Source organism: Bombina bombina, chromosome 2 (assembly GCF_027579735.1).
Source record: "Bombina bombina isolate aBomBom1 chromosome 2, aBomBom1.pri, whole genome shotgun sequence".
In the NCBI taxonomy this organism is placed as follows: domain Eukaryota; kingdom Metazoa; phylum Chordata; class Amphibia; order Anura; family Bombinatoridae; genus Bombina; species Bombina bombina.
In genome coordinates this window covers 83,244,805-83,263,995 of record NC_069500.1, presented here as the reverse complement: position 1 = coordinate 83,263,995, position 19,191 = coordinate 83,244,805, and the positions used below count along the sequence as shown (strand labels likewise).

General features: G+C 38.7%; 1 protein-coding gene across 1 annotated transcript in view; it reads left to right on the top strand.

Annotated features, from left to right (window-relative positions):
- TXNL1 (thioredoxin like 1) overlaps positions 1–19,191 on the top strand; it is a 53,511-nt gene that overhangs the window by 24,109 nt on the left and 10,211 nt on the right. Inside the window, exon 7 of the mRNA XM_053701141.1 lies at positions 14,654–14,758. Within this exon, the coding sequence (XP_053557116.1) occupies positions 14,654–14,758 (105 nt within the window). The remainder of the gene's footprint in view (positions 1–14,653; positions 14,759–19,191) is intronic.

Below are 19,191 nucleotides of genomic sequence, written 5' to 3'. Positions count from 1 at the left end.
GTATACCAGTGTTAATAGTTCTGTTTTCTTTGTTTTGGATACCTTGGCCTGTGGAACAATATGGAAAAATCAACAGCGTTTTCTAAAAGAATTGGCTATCTGTTTAAAAAAAGAGGATGGGGGAGGGGGGCTTCAGCTTTGCGCCAGGAGGAGCTGCTGGCAGTAACCTAAATGCCCTAAAACCAAGTCAAGGTGTACATTGGGGGTACCACTATACTAAGTGAAGGCATATGAGGATGGTACTGATTTGAGTCTGGGGCTTCTGAAAAACTCCAAATGAGAAATGGGCTCAGTAAATACATCTGGCAAATGTACATGTCTGGAATCTAAAAAAATGGGCTACTCTGGAATACCACTCAATGACTGCCCAGGAACCAGGTCAAGGTGTACATTGGGGGTACAATATGCTGCACTGAATGCTACCTTATTTCCCAAGAAACAAGTGAAGGGTCCTTAATTAATTCTGGGGGCAACTGAAAAACTGCAAATGAAAAATGGGCCCTATAAATACATCTGTCAAAATTACATGTCTGGAATCTGAATAGGCTGCAATGAAATACCACTTTATAAGTTCCCAAAAACAAGCTCAAGTTATACATTGGGGGAACCTCTGTACTCGGGTGGAGTTGTAAAATGCAAATATACAGGTTTTGTAATTGGACACGTCACATTTTACAGTAACCAGAAATGTCATGTCTATAAAATGCATGTCAATACAATTTTGTGTGTGTGTTAAAAACATAACCCAATTATATGTATTGTAATATATTGGCAATAAAATGGTTAAATATATAGTTTTGTGTAGTGGTTTTGGATTGGGTGACCGCTATTAAGCTTACTTTCCAAGCATAGCAAACTTTGCTAACGTTTAGTGTTAAATTAATAATTCCTTCCTTGTGGTATTCAACCTATATTTGCTAAAAATTACTTGAAAACCTAGCCATATGAGGTATTCCGAAAATCTGGCGAAAATAACAAGGTTTTTGTTTTTAGCTTCTCTAGTTAATAAAATTGCCAATTGCTTTTTTTTTTTTAATTTCCTCATTTTTCAGTATTCCTATTTTATCTACCCGTATAAGGTATCACAGAAAAGCCCCATTTGTCTGTTAAAAAACAGTATTTAATGGGGGGCGGAGCATGACCATGGAAGCGGATGGTCGCACGTAGGTGAAGCTCCGAGGTTAGATACACCAAAGCCTGCTTATTTAGCGTTCAAGGGACGAGATTTCCCTTAAACTTGGCCCATTTAACAACAAGGAGACTGAAGCTGCACATAAGAGACCTGTTACAAGATCCCCAAAACGGAACAGAACTTTTGAAACCGACAGATCTTTCAGGTGATTGCAAGGCCTAAACCAGCCTCCAGTAACTACGCAGCTAACTTGCAATACCACCTCAAGCACTCAGAGACGAGCGGTGGTGCCCGCAGACAACAAGTTCTAGATGGGAGCACAGGGAGATTGAACTCTATGCCTTCATAACAAGCCCATATGGTCCTAAAGCGCCATGGCACTCTGTCTTTTCTCCTGCTGCAAATAACACCTACTGCCATATTGGAGAGCCCAGAGGAAGAACTCGGATATCAACAGCATTTATGGTATGACTCATAAACTTCCATACTAGCACGGGGTGTGAACATTGTATATTCAAATAGTTTATAATGACTTGCTGATTTACTGTAAACAGGTTTAACAAAGGTGCCTTTCTTAGACATATCTGAGCGTGGGATTGAGCGACACAATCTCTCCTTAAAAAAATAAGTACAGAGAATGATGGCTAGTAGAAAAGGCCCTACACCAGATAGACCGACTAAACAATCCTCCTCGCAGCAAGCTACAATTAGTAGCTTTTTCCAAAACTCCTGCAATGACACTATAGAAGAGGTAGATAACCCTGATACTCAAGTATCCCAAACATTTGATTATGCCAGTCAATTAAAAGCAGACATTGCTAACCTACCTACAAAGGCCGATTTTGATGCTCTTAAAAACATAATTACATCAGAACTATCATCCATTAAAAAGGATATAAGGGATATTGGGAACAGAATAGAATGTGTGGAAGAGAGCCAAGAAACTATAAATAATTTATTCAACAACGTATTCCACCCAAGCTAATATACAATGCTCCCAGATTGAAGAGCTACAAGAAAAGCTAAAAGATCTGGATAACAGAGGGCTCTGCAATAACCTAAGGATAAGAGGTATACCGGAATCTGTGGTCCACGCTGACCTCCATAATTATATACAAAACCTTTTCAAACACCTACAGCAAGACCCACAAGCAAACGAGATGGAATTGGACAGAGCTCACAGAGCACTTCGCTGTCCACCCACGCAAAATGCTCCCCCTAGGGATGTGGTCCTGAGGTTCCTCAGGTTCACAGATAAAGAAACCATATGGCAGGCAGCCCGTACATCTCAATCCATTCGACATCTAGACCACAGCCTCCAAATATTTTTGGACCTGAGCCCATCCACAATTCAAAAACAAAAGGAAATTAGATACATCACAAAATCCCTCCAGGACCGTAAATTAAAATACAGGTGAGGTTTCCCGTTTTGCCTACACATCTCCCACGAGGGACGCACCTTCACATACAGAAATGAACAGGATCTGCAACCTCTGTCGGAGGATCTCGGTATAACTTTCCAGCACCCACACCCTTCAGATATCTCTATCAGAGACGAAGCCCCCATGATGCTACGACACCCCCAAAGGGACCCCCTTGGGAAGTGGATGAGAGTACTACCCAAATCAAAGAAGAGCAAACCACACATGCCGGATCGAGCTGTGGACGTTAACAATGTTACCTGATAGCTCTGATGGACCCCTTCATGGGTGAGATAAATCCTGTATAGTTGCTACCATTGTTTGATTTGGTAACCTATTTATAGATATTTTGTACAATCTTATCTTTCATTTACACCCCGGACTACCTGGACTTTCCATAGACATAGTCATGGATTAAGACAGTCACAAGTCAGACACAATTACAGGCTTACGGTAAATTTAATTTATCCTATTGCATGTGCTGATGTTTCTGTGTATGTCTCCATATATGCTGATACCAACAGCTATGTTCTATTACGCTTCTCATTCCTCCATCAGTGATCTCTATACTGTTAACTAGTTTGTGTTATGTTACGTTGCATTAATGGGTTGCCTGTGTTGCAACCACCTCTTTTGTTATTAACATGTCCCTAATACATTCAGTTTTCTCAACATTCCCCCATTGTGAGGATTAGACATGGCACAACCATGTTACGCATATTGCATATTATTGTTTGTTATTAATATGTTATATGTTGTTATAAACTTAGTCAGAAAACCTCAGTACACTACTAGTACACCTCCTTAATATTATTTTAAAATTTTCATATAGGACTCTCGTAAATCTTGCCACTTCCCTACTTCTGCAGACTTCCCCATAATCTCATTGCAAATATTATTCTATTACACCAACACTATCACACTCTAATGGCCGTCTTTAAGATAGAACCCCTAATATTCCTCACAGTCAACACTCAAGGCCTTAACAGTCCACAGAAACGGAATATCGCTCTTAAAGATTTCATTAAAAAAAAGGCAGACAGTCTTCATCCAAGAAACTCATTTTTTAAAAAGGGAAAGAGCCGAAGACTTTTACATATACATTTGGGGACTCTCACTATGCTTCAAACACCCAAAAAAACACAAGGGGTTGGAATCCTCCTAAAAAACATACCCTTTTTTAATTAGTAAAAAAAATATACAGACAAATCAGGCAGATACCTTGTGCTAGTGGGTAAATTATATAACTCAATGGTCACTATGGTAAACGTATATGCTCCTAATTTAAAACAGGATACTTTCTTCAAAGCCCTCATCAATTTGCTACTTGACGTCACTAAGGGCACTTTAATTATGAAAAACAAAGCAAGCGGTGCTTACCCCCAGGCAGTATGATGGGCTGCTGTCTTCAGCGATCCTGTACAGCGCGTCTTCAGCGTGTGCACTGTTCACACTCCTACGGATGCCGATAGGAGCCAGATCCAGACGTCTCGGTCCAATGACGTCAGCAAACTTGAGACATACAAAGAGAAGACCGGCTAACCATCCGCAAATAAATCCAAAGTAATAGGTAAGATGCAAAAAAGGGGGTTTATTTCACAGGTACAAACAGTGCATTAAAAGCAAAAAAGGGCATGCAGAAAAAAGCACCAAACGGACATACTCCGTAGGTTACAGTACAGTAACAAACATACGCGTTTCGTGAGGGACTGCCTCACTTGTTCACTGCTTAAACTGAGTACTGGTCTGTAAACCTATATAGAGAGGTATCTATGTTAATGGAACAGGTGTGTTCCATTAAATACTTAAACTACTATGTAAACTTTTTAACCCCTCATATATACAGGCTGCAATAGACAGTGTTAGCACAGGATTGTAATGTTATACAATTACATTGTGGAAGAGATATATAAATACAATATTAGACTGTTATATATGTAAACTCATTTTGTGCATATAAAATGAAAAATTCTTACCACAAAATAAAGTATATTGAGACAACAAAAAATAATACAAGAATAAATGAAAAAATGAAAAAAGTCTCATTATTTAAAATGCCAGGATGAAATGCATTATACAAACAGATTAACGTCTGACTCAATATTTAAACCAGAAGGTGTCCTAGTGTTCATGTTAAAAATCCACCTGACCTCCTTCTTACTTAGCTGATATTCCCTGTCCCCCCCTCTCTTAGAGAAGGGCACATGATCAATTGCCTGAAAAAATGCTAGGGAAGAATCCCCTTGATGGTCAAATTTAAAATGTGAGGCCACTGAGGTAAAGATATCTGGGTCATTTATGTCTCTGATGTGTTCCAATAATCTATCCCTCAACCTTCTTTTTGTCTTTCCTATCTAATTGTGTATTCTTTCCCTGTGCTAGATGATTCAAAGGCATTCCCTTCCGTAATATGATCACAGGTTATGCACCTAGTGCCTCTACATTTAAAACAGCCCGATCTAGTTGGTAGCCAAGTGCCTCTTTTAATTTCTGGTAAAAAAGAAGGGGATACATAATTTTGAATGCTTTTAGCCTTTCTGGACACAAATTTAACACCGCTAGAGATCACTTTCTCCAGAACAGGGTCAGTTTGTAAAATTGGGAGTGCCCTACAAAATATCAATTGGAAATCTACTTATAGATTTATTACAGTGGATGTGGCCTCACTTTACACCTCCATCCCACACCAGGCAGGTCTTATATCAGTTTCTAATATTTTGGACAGAATGTCAGGTTTCTCAGAGGACCTTAAACATTTTATAATTTGGACTTTGGAGTTTTTACTAACCCATAATTATTTTTTGTTTGAGGGGTCTTACTATCTGCAGAGGCGTGGAACAGCTATGGGGGCGAAATTTGCCCCCTCCTATGCCAATCTCTATATGGGATGGTGGGAGCTGCTCCACGTCTATGCAGATAGTAACCCCTTTAAGAAACATATAATTTATTTTGGACGTTATATTGATGACCTGCTATTGGTGTGGGATGGAGATGAGGAGTCGGCATCTAAATTTATGGAGTCTTTAAATTGCAATGATCTTAATTTGAGCTTTGTTGGATATCAGAATACAACAAGGATTGAGTTTTTGGATATTGAAGTATCAGTTGAGAATGGGTTGATTGTGACAGATTTACATAGAAAACCGACAAGCGGTAATACCATTCTTAACTATAGATCTTGTCATCCTCAACATGTACTCAAAGCTATCCCTAAGGGTCAATTCATTAGGGCAAAGAGAATTTGCTCTCGCGAAACACTATATAAAAAGCAGAGTGAGGATCTGTGCAGTAGACTTCAAAATAGGGGATATAATAACCATTTATTGTCAAAAACTAGACAAGTTGTAGATAGCATGCCACGTGAGTCCCTTCTGCAGTACAAGAAGAGAAGTAAATTATCTTCCAGTACTTTAAATTTGCCTAATAAGGTGGTCTTCAGTACTCCATATAGCTTAGAGTACAAAAAAATTTGTGACATTGTACAAGAAAGTCTCCCAATTTTACAAACTGACCCTGTTCTGGAGAAAGTGATCTCTAGCGGTGTTAAATTTGTGTCCAGAAAGGCTAAAAGCATTCAAAATTATGTATCCCCTTCTTTTTTACCAGAAATTAAAAGAGGCACTTGGCTACCAACTAGATCGGGCTGTTTTAAATGTAGAGGCACTAGGTGCATAACCTGTGATCATATTACGGAAGGGAATGCCTTTGAATCATCTAGCACAGGGAAAGAATACACAATTAGATATAATCTTAATTGTAATTCAACACATATAGTGTATCTCATGACATGTAAAGGTTGCCAGGTCCAATACTTAGGAAAGACAAAAAGAAGGTTGAGGGATAGAGTATTGGAACACATCAGAGACATAAATGACCCAGATATCTTTACCTCAGTGGCCTCACATTTTAAATTTGACCATCAAGGGGATTCTTCCCTAGCATTTTTTCAGGCAATTGATCATGTGCCCTTCTCTAAGAGAGGGGGGGACAGGGAATATCAGCTAAGTAAGAAGGAGGTCAGGTGGATTTTTAACATGAACACTAGGACACCTTCTGGTTTAAATATTGAGTCAGACGTTAATCTGTTTGTATAATGCATTTCATCCTGGCATTTTAAATAATGAGACTTTTTTCATTTATTCTTGTATTATTTTTTGTTGTCTCAATATACTTTATTTTGTGGTAAGAATTTTTCATTTTATATGCACAAAATGAGTTTACATATATAACAGTCTAATATTGTATTTATACATCTCTTCCACAATGTAATTGTATAACATTACAATCCTGTGCTAACACTGTCTATTGCAGCCTGTATATATGAGGGGTTAAAAAGTTTACATAGTAGTTTAAGTATTTAATGGAACACACCTGTTCAATTAACATAGATACCTCTCTATATAGGTTTACAGACCAGTACACAGTTTAAGCAGTGAACAAGTGAGGCAGTCCCTCACGAAACGCGTATGTTTGTTACTGTAACCTACGGAGTATGTCCGTTTGGTGCTTTTTTCTGCATGCCCTTTTTTGCTTTTAATGCACTGTTTGTACCTGTGAAATAAACCCCCTTTTTTGCATCTTACCTATTACTTTGGATTTATTTGCGGATGGTTAGCCGGTCTTCTCTTTGTAACACTTTAATTATGGGTGGCGATTTTAACCTCACACTCAACCCATCATTAGATAACTCCAACAAATTATCTTCAGTACCTCACAAAGTAATAAACTCAGTTAAAAACAGTATGACGGACTTTACTGTACACAACGTATGGCGAATACATAACCCGGACAGTACAGACTATACGCTCTACTCTAACCCACATCACAGGTTCTCCCGCATAGATTATTTCATGGTCGATGTGAATAGCTTTTCTAGAGTGAAACACATAGAGATTAGATCTAATCGCTGGTCAGGTCACTCCATGGTGAAATGTTCTTTTAACTGGCCACACAAACATTCTACACAGTTTAATTGGAGACTTGATAACTCCATTCTTACAGACCCAATATACTCCCAACGTATCGAAAAACTGCTGTGAATATTTCTCCATCAATGCTGCCTCGGTTACTGATGTTAGATCTCTATGGGGAGAATTTATCAGCATTAAAGCTCATCATATAAAACAAAATAATGTTGTATTGAACGATACGTTGGATACTCTAACTAAACTAGAAGATTAGCTTAAGAAAACTCCCTTAGCTAGCCGCTTAGTACAGAATATCACAGAGTGTAAAACACAAATTAACTCTTTAATTGGCAAAGACTGCAAAAAAAATGGCCCTTAAATTACAACAAAAATATTTCAAAGGTAGTAATAAAAGCAGGCCTCTCCTAGCCCGTAAACTAAAGAAAAATACACATAAGGCATATATCTTAATCTTAAAAAATAAACAGGGTACAATAGTTAATTCCTCAGAAAAAATAGCAGAAGAATTCAGATCTTACTATTCCTAATTGTACAATTTAAATACCTCCTCTAGTCAAGATGCCTCGACGTTCCTCATCGACAAAGTTAAACTTATTGAGAGATATCTATCTAGCATCTCACTTCCATCAATCACTTTAGATCAAGAACAGAAATTAAACAGCCCAATTTCACTAGAAGAATTAAAGGATGCTATAAAAAAACCTTCCTTCCAGTAAGGCCCCTGGCCCAGACGGGTACACAGACCAATATTATAAAAGATTTAAAGACATTTTCTCCCCTCATATGTTATGCCTATTTAACGAAATAAGCAAACACGACCCCTTCCCGAAATCTGCTTTTGGAGGCACACATAGGGGTTCTTCCTAAGCCAGGCAAAACCCCGGATTCCGCTGCCAATTTTAGGCCCATGTCTCTACTAAACATAGATCTTAAGATCTATGCCAAAATATTAGCTAATAGACTCAACCTAATCCTCACACATATTATTATTGATAGTGACCAGGTGGGGTTCATTCCATCCAGGGAAGCAAAAGATAACACGGTTCGAGCGATAAATGTGATAAATTATGCCCACATCAATCATATCCTTGCCGTGGTGGTGTCGGCGGACGCGGAAAAGGCGTTTGACCCCATTTGCTGGCACTTCCTCCGTGAAATCCTCCATAAATTTCAATTAGGTGACAACTTTATTTAAAAAATAATGGCGCTATATAAATCCCCATCGACCAGGATTAGAGTAAATGGAATGCTTTCAAACCTATTCAACATCTCAAATGGCAGCAGACAAAGGTGCCCCCTATCGCCCCTACTTTTTGTGTGTGTAGTGGAGACATTTGCTTCTGCTGTTAGAGCTAATAGGGATATTCGGGGCATACAGATTCAAGGTCCCAGTCACAAAATACTTCTCTACGCTGTTGACATACTGTTCTGCCTCGCAAACCCAACCACATCCACCCCCCCACTAATGTCAGAACTAGATAAATTTCAAGCCATTTCCAATTACTTAATACAACAAAAACTAAGCTTGTAACCATAAACTGCAATGACACCACTTTAACCCAGATCAGCAATTTATGCCCTTTTCGCATCCAACCCTCCGCATTAAAATACCTAGGCATATACCTCACGCCTAATTCACAAGATCTATTTAAAAACAATTATTTACCACTTCAACACGCTTTAATAGCGGACATGTCCTCCTGGAGATCAGGGAATATCACTTGGCTGGGCAGGATAAACACCATAAAAATGAACGTTTTACCGAGGATACTCTATCTTTTTCAAACCCTTCCAATTCCTATCCACAATAATTATATACCAAGTCTCCAAAATAGGATTTTTGAATTCATATGGGATAGACGTAGAGCTAGAGCCTCATGTGTGTGCCGGTTGGGGCTGGGGGCTTGGGAGTCCCTAACCTGAAAAACTACAGGAAAGCCACCTTTCTCCAAAGGATTATCGACTGGTTTGTTAAAGGGACACTCAGGTCAAATTCAATTTTCATGATTCAGATACAGCATGTAATTTAAACAACTTTCCAATTTACTTCCATTAAAAGAAATGTGCAGTCTTTTATATTTACACTTTTTGAGTCATCAGCTCCTACTGAGCATGTGCAAGATCTCAGACTATACGTATATGCATTTGTGATTGGCTGATTGCTATCACATGGTACAGGGGGAGTGGAAATAGACATAACTTTGAAATTTGTTAGAAAAAAATCTACTACTCATTTGAAATTCAGAGTAAATGCTATTGTCTTGTTATCTTGCATTTGTTAATTATGCAAATCTTCTGTGTTTACTGGTCCTTTAACTACAATCACAAGAAATGGGTTGGACTAGAGCATGATATGACTGAGGTAGCACACTTAGGGTCCAGATGCTGGCAACTGAAACCCAACACATCTCAGGTCAAACCTAATCCTATAATTTGGGAAACATACATGGTGTGGGACAAAACACTTATAGAAAACCCGTCACTATCCTCTAGAGCCTCCCCTATGACCCCTATTACAGATAATGCAGATTTTATCCCGGGCCAAAATTGGGGGACCCACCGACTTCATCATGATCATGATTTTTCAGCTAGGTAATGAACAGGATTTCTTCCCCTCGCATGACCTGATATAGAGAGGTTTTAAAATGTTCTCTCATTGGTTGTTACTTCGCCAGTGCCACTCATTCATTCTAAAGCACCCAGATAGGAAAAATCTACTCCGACCAACTACCCCTTTTGAAACCTTATGCAAGGCCTCCAATCCCACTAAAGGCACCCTATCTACAGTTTACTCATTACTGCAGGCTATGCCTCCAGGTCACAACCCTTACTTTATAAATCGATGGGCTAGAGACCTAAACGTCGAAATATCACAATTCAACATGTCCCGAATTTTCTCTTAACGTCTCCAGAGTATCTTCTTCTAGCAAGGTCATTGAGACCAACCTACAAATCATTCAGATATGGTACTGGACACCCTCTCGGCTAAATAAACTATTTACCTCTACCAGCGATAGGTGTTGGAGGTGCGGAAAATCAGCAGGCACCATGGGCTATATCTGGTGGACTTGTCCCCCCATAAAAGCTTGCTGGGAAATCATCATTAGGGCCACCTCAAAGATGATAAATGCTGAATTACCCTGAGACCCCTTGTTTTCGTTACTTAATTTGCCGCATAAACTCCCAACTTACAAAAAGTAGTTGATCTTCATAGCCAGCATTAGCATAAAGTCCTTAAAGGGCCACTAAACCCAAAATCTTTCTTTCATGATTCAGATAGAGAATAGAAATTTAAACAACATTACAATTTACTTCTATTATTTAGTTTGCTAATTTTTTTTAGATATCCTTAGTTGAAGAAAAAGCAATGCACATGGTGAGCCAATCACACGAGGCTTCTATGTGCAGCAACCAACCAGCAGCTCCGGAGCATATCTAGATATGCTTTTCAGCAAAGAATATCAAGAGAATAAAACAAATTAGATAATATAAGTAAATTAGAAAGATGTTTAAAATTGCATTCTCTTTCTAAATCATGAAAGAAAAAGTGTGGGTGTCATGTTCCTTTAATAGCCCAAAAATGGAAAAGTAAAGAGGTACCTACACTGGCCCTCTGGCACAGCAAATTTCACCACTATCTAGAATTAGAAGAATACGCCTATAAGCTACACAAACTAGAGCCTATTTATACACAAATGAATATGTGAATATGAATCCTATATAGCTGCAGAGTTTTAATTCCACTCAAACTTAACCTCACAGTCTTAGAGCATGGGGTAGAGCACTAGTATACATAATACCCGATTTTCTGACTCATAGGTATTTTGTTTGTTGTTAATACTGTTAATTTGGTTACATCAATGTATACAGATCGAGAGATATAATGGCAGCTTCTCACAATTAATGTTAGTAATATGCATGTGTGCTTTCACTCATTATGTAATGTCATATTTGATTTATACCAATAAAGTTGCTTTGAAACAAAAAAAAAAAACAGTATTTTATATGTACGGGTGCACTTAAAAAGAGAACAGATAATTAAGGAGAAACCAATAATGAGCAAAAATGATGAAATTGTTCATGTCTTTTAAGCACGGAAACTGGGGAAAAACCTTGGTCCTTAAGGGGGTTAAGCATTTTGGGGCAACAAATATCTCCAGCTTGTTTTGAGTTGCAACAGTTTCTTTCCACGATTGCCAGCTCCTTATTAGTGGGGGACATGGTCTATTAACATTGAACACAAGCAGGATACATTATGTTAGTACTCTTCAAAATGTCGTGCCACCGGTTACTCGGAGGTGCCACGTTTATTGACCTCCCACACAGCAAACCAGTGGTTAGCCATTCTGTTTCGTAGTGTGAGTCTATAGTTGATCTTATAGCATTTGTTTCAATACAGTGTGGAACACTTGCCCCTCCCTGCATGTTGTTACATGTTACACAGGGGCCGCATCTGAAGCACACATTTCTTTTTGATAGTGCCTATAGGGGTCACATTTACCCAAGATGTCTCTAATATTCCTGGCCCTTTTATGGACCAATCTTAGATGACATGATAACCCAAATGGTACGGACGCGTGCTGCCTCCTTTAAACATCAGTTAATGGGAGTAAAGGTAGTTACAAAATTAATTTGATCACTTTTATTCATCCTTTTGTTCTGTCTGTATTTTGTGCAGAGCGAGATCAATATCCTCTCTCTTGTAGCCGTGAGCAAGGAGTTTTGTCTCTCATTTAATATAGAGAGGTAGATAATCACAAATGGGAAGAGAAGGAACTGTATATGGTGTTGAAATTGCTTTACTGTGACGCTAAAAGAATAAAGAAAAAAAAAACACTTCTTTGCTGATTGGCTCATTACAGATCTCAGCTGGGGAGTTTGTGCAATGCACCTAATGATGTTATGTTTGTGTACTATAAATTTTTCACTATAAACCCCAGTGCTGTTTATCAGTTTTGATACTTAAAGGGACAGTTTACTCAAAAATGTTATCCCCTTTAATTTGTGCCCAATTATCCACTTTACCTGCTGGAGTGTATTAAATTGTTTACAAGTATTTCCATTAGCCTTATATTGGCATATGAAATAGTTTATTTAGCCTGTGGTATCCCCACCCATCCTGAAATTTTTTGGCTTCAAGGCCAAGCTGTATTAACACAGCCAGTAGAAGAAATTACACTCCCAGTGGGTTATAGAAGATAAGGTAATAAAAAAAGGTAATAAAATGTTAATTTTCCATTGTTCTCTCCAAGAATAGGTGATTGGTTTATGGACAGATATAAGATAGAGAAGCAGGTATATGTACACAATGTGATAAAGTAATGAGATCTGATTATACCTACAAGCTCAACCCATTTTATTAGGTTGTGGCTTCAAAACAAAAAAATTATCTAATTCATTTACACAAATAAGCCTTAAAAAAAGCAAATCTCATACATTTTATACTCTGCAGCTGGTAAAAAAAAGTAATTGGAAACACATTAAGGGAAGAACTTTTTTTTTAGTATACTGTCCCCTTAAAGGGACAGTATACACTCATTTTCATATAACTGCATGTAATAGACACTACTATAAAGAATAAGATGCACAGATACTGATATAAAAATCCAGTATAAAACTATTTAAAAACTTACTTAGAAGCTCTCAGTTTAGCTCTGTTGAAAAGGTAGCTGGAAAGCCCACTGCAAGTGGCAAATAAGACACTCCCCCCCTCCCCCTTCTTTTGCATATGAAAAGACCCTTTACACAAACAGCAGCAAGCTGGAGAAGGTAGCTGACAGTATTTACATAAAACTTTGGGGCTTGGTTAGGAGTCTGAAAATCAGAGCAATGTTATTTAAAAATAAGCAAAACTATACATTTATTTTAAAAAACAACTTTATGGGCTATGTAAATAGATCATCTACAAAACATTTATGCAAAGAAAAAATGAGTGTATAATGTCCCTTTAACTGCAAACCTTTTTGCCTAGTGAAATTAACCCCCCCCCTTTTTGAAGATAAGATTAATACCTTTCTCAGTTGTACTGACCACGTTCTAGTTATTTATTTTAGTGGCATAAATCTGTATTTTTACATTTTCACATTCTTTATCTCATCCCAACGGACACAGTGCTTTATTCATTAACAGAACCATCTCTGCCTCAGGTAGTATTATTGCTTATTGTGGTCTGATTTCCATTGAACAGGTTTAATGTCTTACCAAAAAACAATCCAATAGCATTGTAATTCATAGCAGACATTCACTTTATTAAAGCAAGTGGCATGGGCAAGGCCAGAGAGATCGTCCTGAAAATTGTTTTTGCTCTTGCTTTACCTTTAGAAATGAAGCCGGCATGACACAGTGATCCCCGTGCAGTTTTTATACTATCACTAGAATGTTTGTTTTCTACCAAATATATATTATAGGGACTTGAAAGTCAAAATGTAAACTTTCATGATTTTTTTTTTTTTAAACCCAAAAACAAATTCTTTGAGCAATGTATAACATTGTTGTAAACATTGCTGGCATATAGTGCTCAAGATGTGTACTCTCTTGAGCCTACCTGGGTATGCTTTTCCACAAAGAATACCAAAAGAACAAAGAATGATGGAAGTAAATTGAAATCACAGAAGTTTAATTTTGACTTCAGGAAGTACATTTGCATGTTCTCTTCTTTATGACTTTACATTTTGTAGAACATTGTAGTTAAAATTTTGTTCTGTAGCCCTTTTACTGGCCATTTAGATATTAAGAATTTTGGAGAATTTGTAGTGCCCCTTTAAAATATGAGTTTGTCAAGATTTAAAATCATTGACTGGATTTGCCTATTGCTTTCATTATTTTAATTCTTTGTTAAAATCTAATTCTTGATTTAGCATCATTTGTCTTCCAAGCTCTCATTTATCAAATATTTTAAGTTCATATTTATTATTCAGCTGTTTAATAAAAATCAATCTTTAAATAGCCCATTCTGCTTACTAGCACACAGGTGGCAGGCCCAAAATGACATTGCTAGGACAGTTTCAATTTGTGAAATCTGTGAAATTAGTTAAGCTAATTTAAATTTGAACTAATTAAATTATGTTTTTTATTGCTTGGCCACCTGATCCCACAAAAGTATGTTCACAGTAGATTTATCATATCTATTCCCGAGTGTCCTTTAAACTAGCAGTTAATCATTTTTCTTTCAGCTATTTGTCCAGTCCAATCAGGGTGATATGGAAGCAACAAAAATCACATACTTCACTTTCATTGGGACCCCAGTACAAGCCACAAATATGAGTGACTTCAAAAGAGTAAGTTTTACTGTGCGTGTGTGTGGTGCAACCACTGGGGTACATGGATAATACAAAATATCCAAAACAGGCTGCACTCACTGGAATTTCTCAGTGCCTTTTTGATTGCATGCATTGGGATATGTATAAAAATGTTTGTGTATATATGTGTATGTGTGTATATGTGTGTATATGTGTGTATATATATATATGTATATATGTATGTGTGTGTGTATATATATATATATATATATATATATATATATGATATATATATATATATATGATATATATATGATATATATATATATATATATATATACTTTGCAAATTTTTTTATATATATATACACACACACGCACATAATTTCCTATAGAATTTGTTTATATTGCTTTTGATGTGTGTGTATGTATATGTGTGTATATATATATATGTGTATGTGTGTGTATATATATATATATATATATATATATATGTGTATATATATATATATATATATATATGTGTGTGTGTATATATATATATTTCTCCAACATAGGTGTGTCCGGTCCACGGCGTCATCCTTACTTGTGGGATATTCTCTTCCCCAACAGGAAATGGCAAAGAGCCCAGCAAAGCTGGTCACATGATCCCTCCTAGGCTCCGCCTTCCCCAGTCATTCTCTTTGCCGTTGTACAGGCAACATCTCCACGGAGATGGCTTAGAGTTTTTTAGTGTTTAACTGTAGTTTTTATTATTCAATCAAGAGTTTGTTATTTTAAAATAGTGCTGGTATGTACTATTTACTCTGAAACAGAAAAGAGATGAAGATTTCTGTTTGTAAGAGGAAAATGATTTTAGCAACCGTTACTAAAATCGATGGCTGTTTCCACACAGGACTGTTGAGAGGAATTAACTTCAGTTGGGGGAACAGTGAGCAGACTTTTGCTGCTTGAGGTATGACACATTCTAACAAGACGATGTAATGCTGGAAGCTGTCATTTTCCCTATGGGTTCCGGTAAGCCATTTTTATTACAAAGAAAAAAAGGGCTTCACAAGGGCTTTTTAAGACTGTAGACATTTTCTGGGCTAAATCGATTTATATATAAATATATTTTATACTCCATAGCCTTGAGGAATTAATTTAATCTTGGGAATTATGTAAAATAACCGGCAGGCACTGTAGTGGACACCTTATTCTCTAGGGGCTTTCCCTAATCATAGGCAGAGCCTCATTTTCGCGCCTCTATTGCGCACTTGTTTTTGAGAAGCATGACATGCAGATGCATGTGTGAGGAGCTCTGATACATAGAAAAGACTTTCTGAAGGCGTCATTTGGTATCGTATTCCCCTTTGGGCTTGGTTGGGTCTCAGCAAAGCAGATACCAGGGACTGTAAAGGGGTTAAATATAAAAACGGCTCCGGTTCCGTTATTTTAAGGGTTAAAGCTTCCAAATTTGGTGTGCAATACTTTTAAGGCTTTAAGACACTGTGGTGAATTTTGAACAATTCCTTCATACTTTTTCGCAATTGCAGTAATAAAGTGTGTTCAGTTTAAAATTTAAAGTGACAGTAACGGTTTATTTTAAAACGTTTTTTGTACTTTGTTATCAAGTTTTTGCCTGTTTAACATGTCTGAACTACCAGATAGACTGTGTTCTGAATGTGGGGAAGCCAAGGTTCCTTCTCATTTAAATAGATGTGATTTATGTGACACAAAATTTAGAGAAAATGATGCCCAAGATGATTCCTCAAGTGAGGGGAGTAAGCATGGTACTGCATCATCCCCTCCTTCGTCTACTCCAGTCTTGCCCACACAGGAGGCCCCTAGTACATCTAGCGCACCAATACTCCTTACTATGCAACAATTAACGGCTGTAATGGATAATTCTATCAAAAACATTTTAGCCAAAATGCCCACTTATCAGCGAAAGCGCGACTGCTCTGTTTTAGAAAATACTGAAGAGCATGAGGACGCTGATGATATTGGTTCTGAAGGGCCCCTACACCAGTCTGAGGGGGCCAGGGAGGTTTTGTCTGAGGGAGAAATTTCAGATTCAGGGAAAATTTCTCAACAAGCTGAACCTGATGTGATTACATTTAAATTTAAATTGGAACATCTCCGCGCTCTGCTTAAGGAGGTGTTATCCACTCTGGATGATTGTGAGAATTTGGTCATTCCAGAGAAACTATGTAAAATGGACAAGTTCCTAGAGGTCCCGGGGCCCCCCGAAGCTTTTCCTATACCCAAGCGGGTGGCAGACATTGTAAATAAAGAATGGGAAAGGCCCGGTATACCTTTCGTCCCTCCCCCCATATTTAAAAAATTGTTTCCTATGGTCGACCCCAGAAAGGACTTATGGCAGACAGTCCCCAAGGTCGAGGGGGCGGTTTCTACTCTAAACAAACGCACCACTATACCCATAGAAGATAGTTGTGCTTTCAAAGATCCTATGGATAAAAAATTAGAAGGTTTGCTTAAAAAGATGTTTGTTCAGCAAGGTTACCTTCTACAACCAATTTCATGCATTGTTCCTGTCACTACAGCAGCGTGTTTCTGGTTCGATGAGCTAGAAAAGGCGCTCAATAATAATTCTTCTTCTTATGAGGAGATTATGGACAGAATTCATGCTCTCAAATTGGCTATTTCTTTCACCCTAGACGCCACTTTGCAATTGGCTAGGTTAGCGGCGAAAAATTCTGGTTTTGCTATTGTGGCGCGCAGAGCGCTTTGGTTAAAATCTTGGTCAGCGGATGCGTCTTCCAAGAACAAATTGCTTAACATTCCTTTCAAGGGGAAAACGCTGTTTGGCCCTGACTTGAAAGAGATTATCTCTGATATCACTGGGGGCAAGGGCCACGCCCTTCCTCAGGATAGGTCTTTCAAGGCCAAAAATAAACCTAATTTTCGTCCCTTTCGAAGAAACGGACCAGCCCCAAGTGCTACGTCCTCTAAGCAAGAGGGTAATACTTCTCAAGCCAAGCCAGCCTGGAGACCAATGCAAGGCTGGAACAAAGGAAAGCAGGCCAAGAAACCTGCCACTGCTACCAAGACAGCATGAGATGTTGGCCCCCGATCCGGGACCGGATCTGGTGGGGGGCAGACTCTCTCTCTTCGCTCAGGCTTGGGCAAGAGATGTTCTGGATCCTTGGGCACTAGAAATAGTCTCCCAAGGTTATCTTCTGGAATTCAAGGGGCTTCCCCCAAGGGGGAGGTTCCACAGGTCTCAATTGTCTTCAGACCACATAAAAGGACAGGCATTCTTACATTGTGTAGAAGACCTGTTAAAAATGGGAGTGATTCATCCTGTTCCATTAGGAGAACAAGGGATGGGGTTCTACTCCAATCTGTTTGTAGTTCCCAAAAAAGAGGGAACATTCAGACCAATCTTAGATCTCAAGATCCTAAACAAGTTTCTCAAGGTTCCATCGTTCAAAATGGAAACCATTCGAACAATTCTTCCATCCAGGAAGGTCAATTCATGACCACGGTGGATTTAAAGGAACATCATCGGTTCCTAAGGTTCGCATTCCTGGACAAGCATTACCAGTTTGTGGCACTTCCGTTCGGATTAGCCACTGCTCCAAGGATTTTCACAAAGGTACTAGGGTCCCTTCTAGCGGTGCTAAGACCAAGGGGCATTGCAGTAGTACCTTACTTGGACGACATTCTGATTCAAGCGTCGTCCCTTCCTCAAGCAAAGGCTCACACGGACATTGTCCTGGCCTTTCTCAGATCTCACGGGTGGAAAGTGAACGTAGAAAAAAGTTCTCTATCTCCGTCAACAAGGGTTCCCTTCTTGGGAACAATAATAGACTCCTTAGAAATGAGGATTTTTCTGACAGAGGCCAGAAAATCAAAACTTCTAAACTCTTGTCAAATACTTCATTCTGTTCCTCTTCCTTCCATAGCGCAGTGCATGGAAGTAATAGGTTTGATGGTAGCGGCAATGGACATAGTTCCTTTTGCGCGAATTCATCTAAGACCATTACAACTGTGCATGCTCAGTCAGTGGAATGGGGACTATACAGACTTGTCTCCGACGATACAAGTAGATCAGAGGACCAGAGATTCACTCCGTTGGTGGCTGTCCCTGGACAACCTGTCACAGGGGATGAGCTTCCGCAGACCAGAGTGGGTCATTGTCACGACCGACGCCAGTCTGGTGGGCTGGGGCGCGGTCTGGGGACCCCTGAAAGCTCAGGGTCTTTGGTCTCGGGAAGAATCTCTTCTCCCGATAAATATTCTGGAACTGAGAGCGATATTCAATGCTCTCAAGGCTTGGCCTCAGCTAGCAAAGGCCAAGTTCATACGGTTTCAATCAGACAACATGACGACTGTTGCGTACATCAACCATCAGGGGGGAACAAGGAGTTCCCTGGCGATGGAAGAAGTGACCAAAATCATTCAATGGGCGGAGACTCACTCCTGCCACTTGTCTGCAATCCACATCCCAGGAGTGGAAAATTGGGA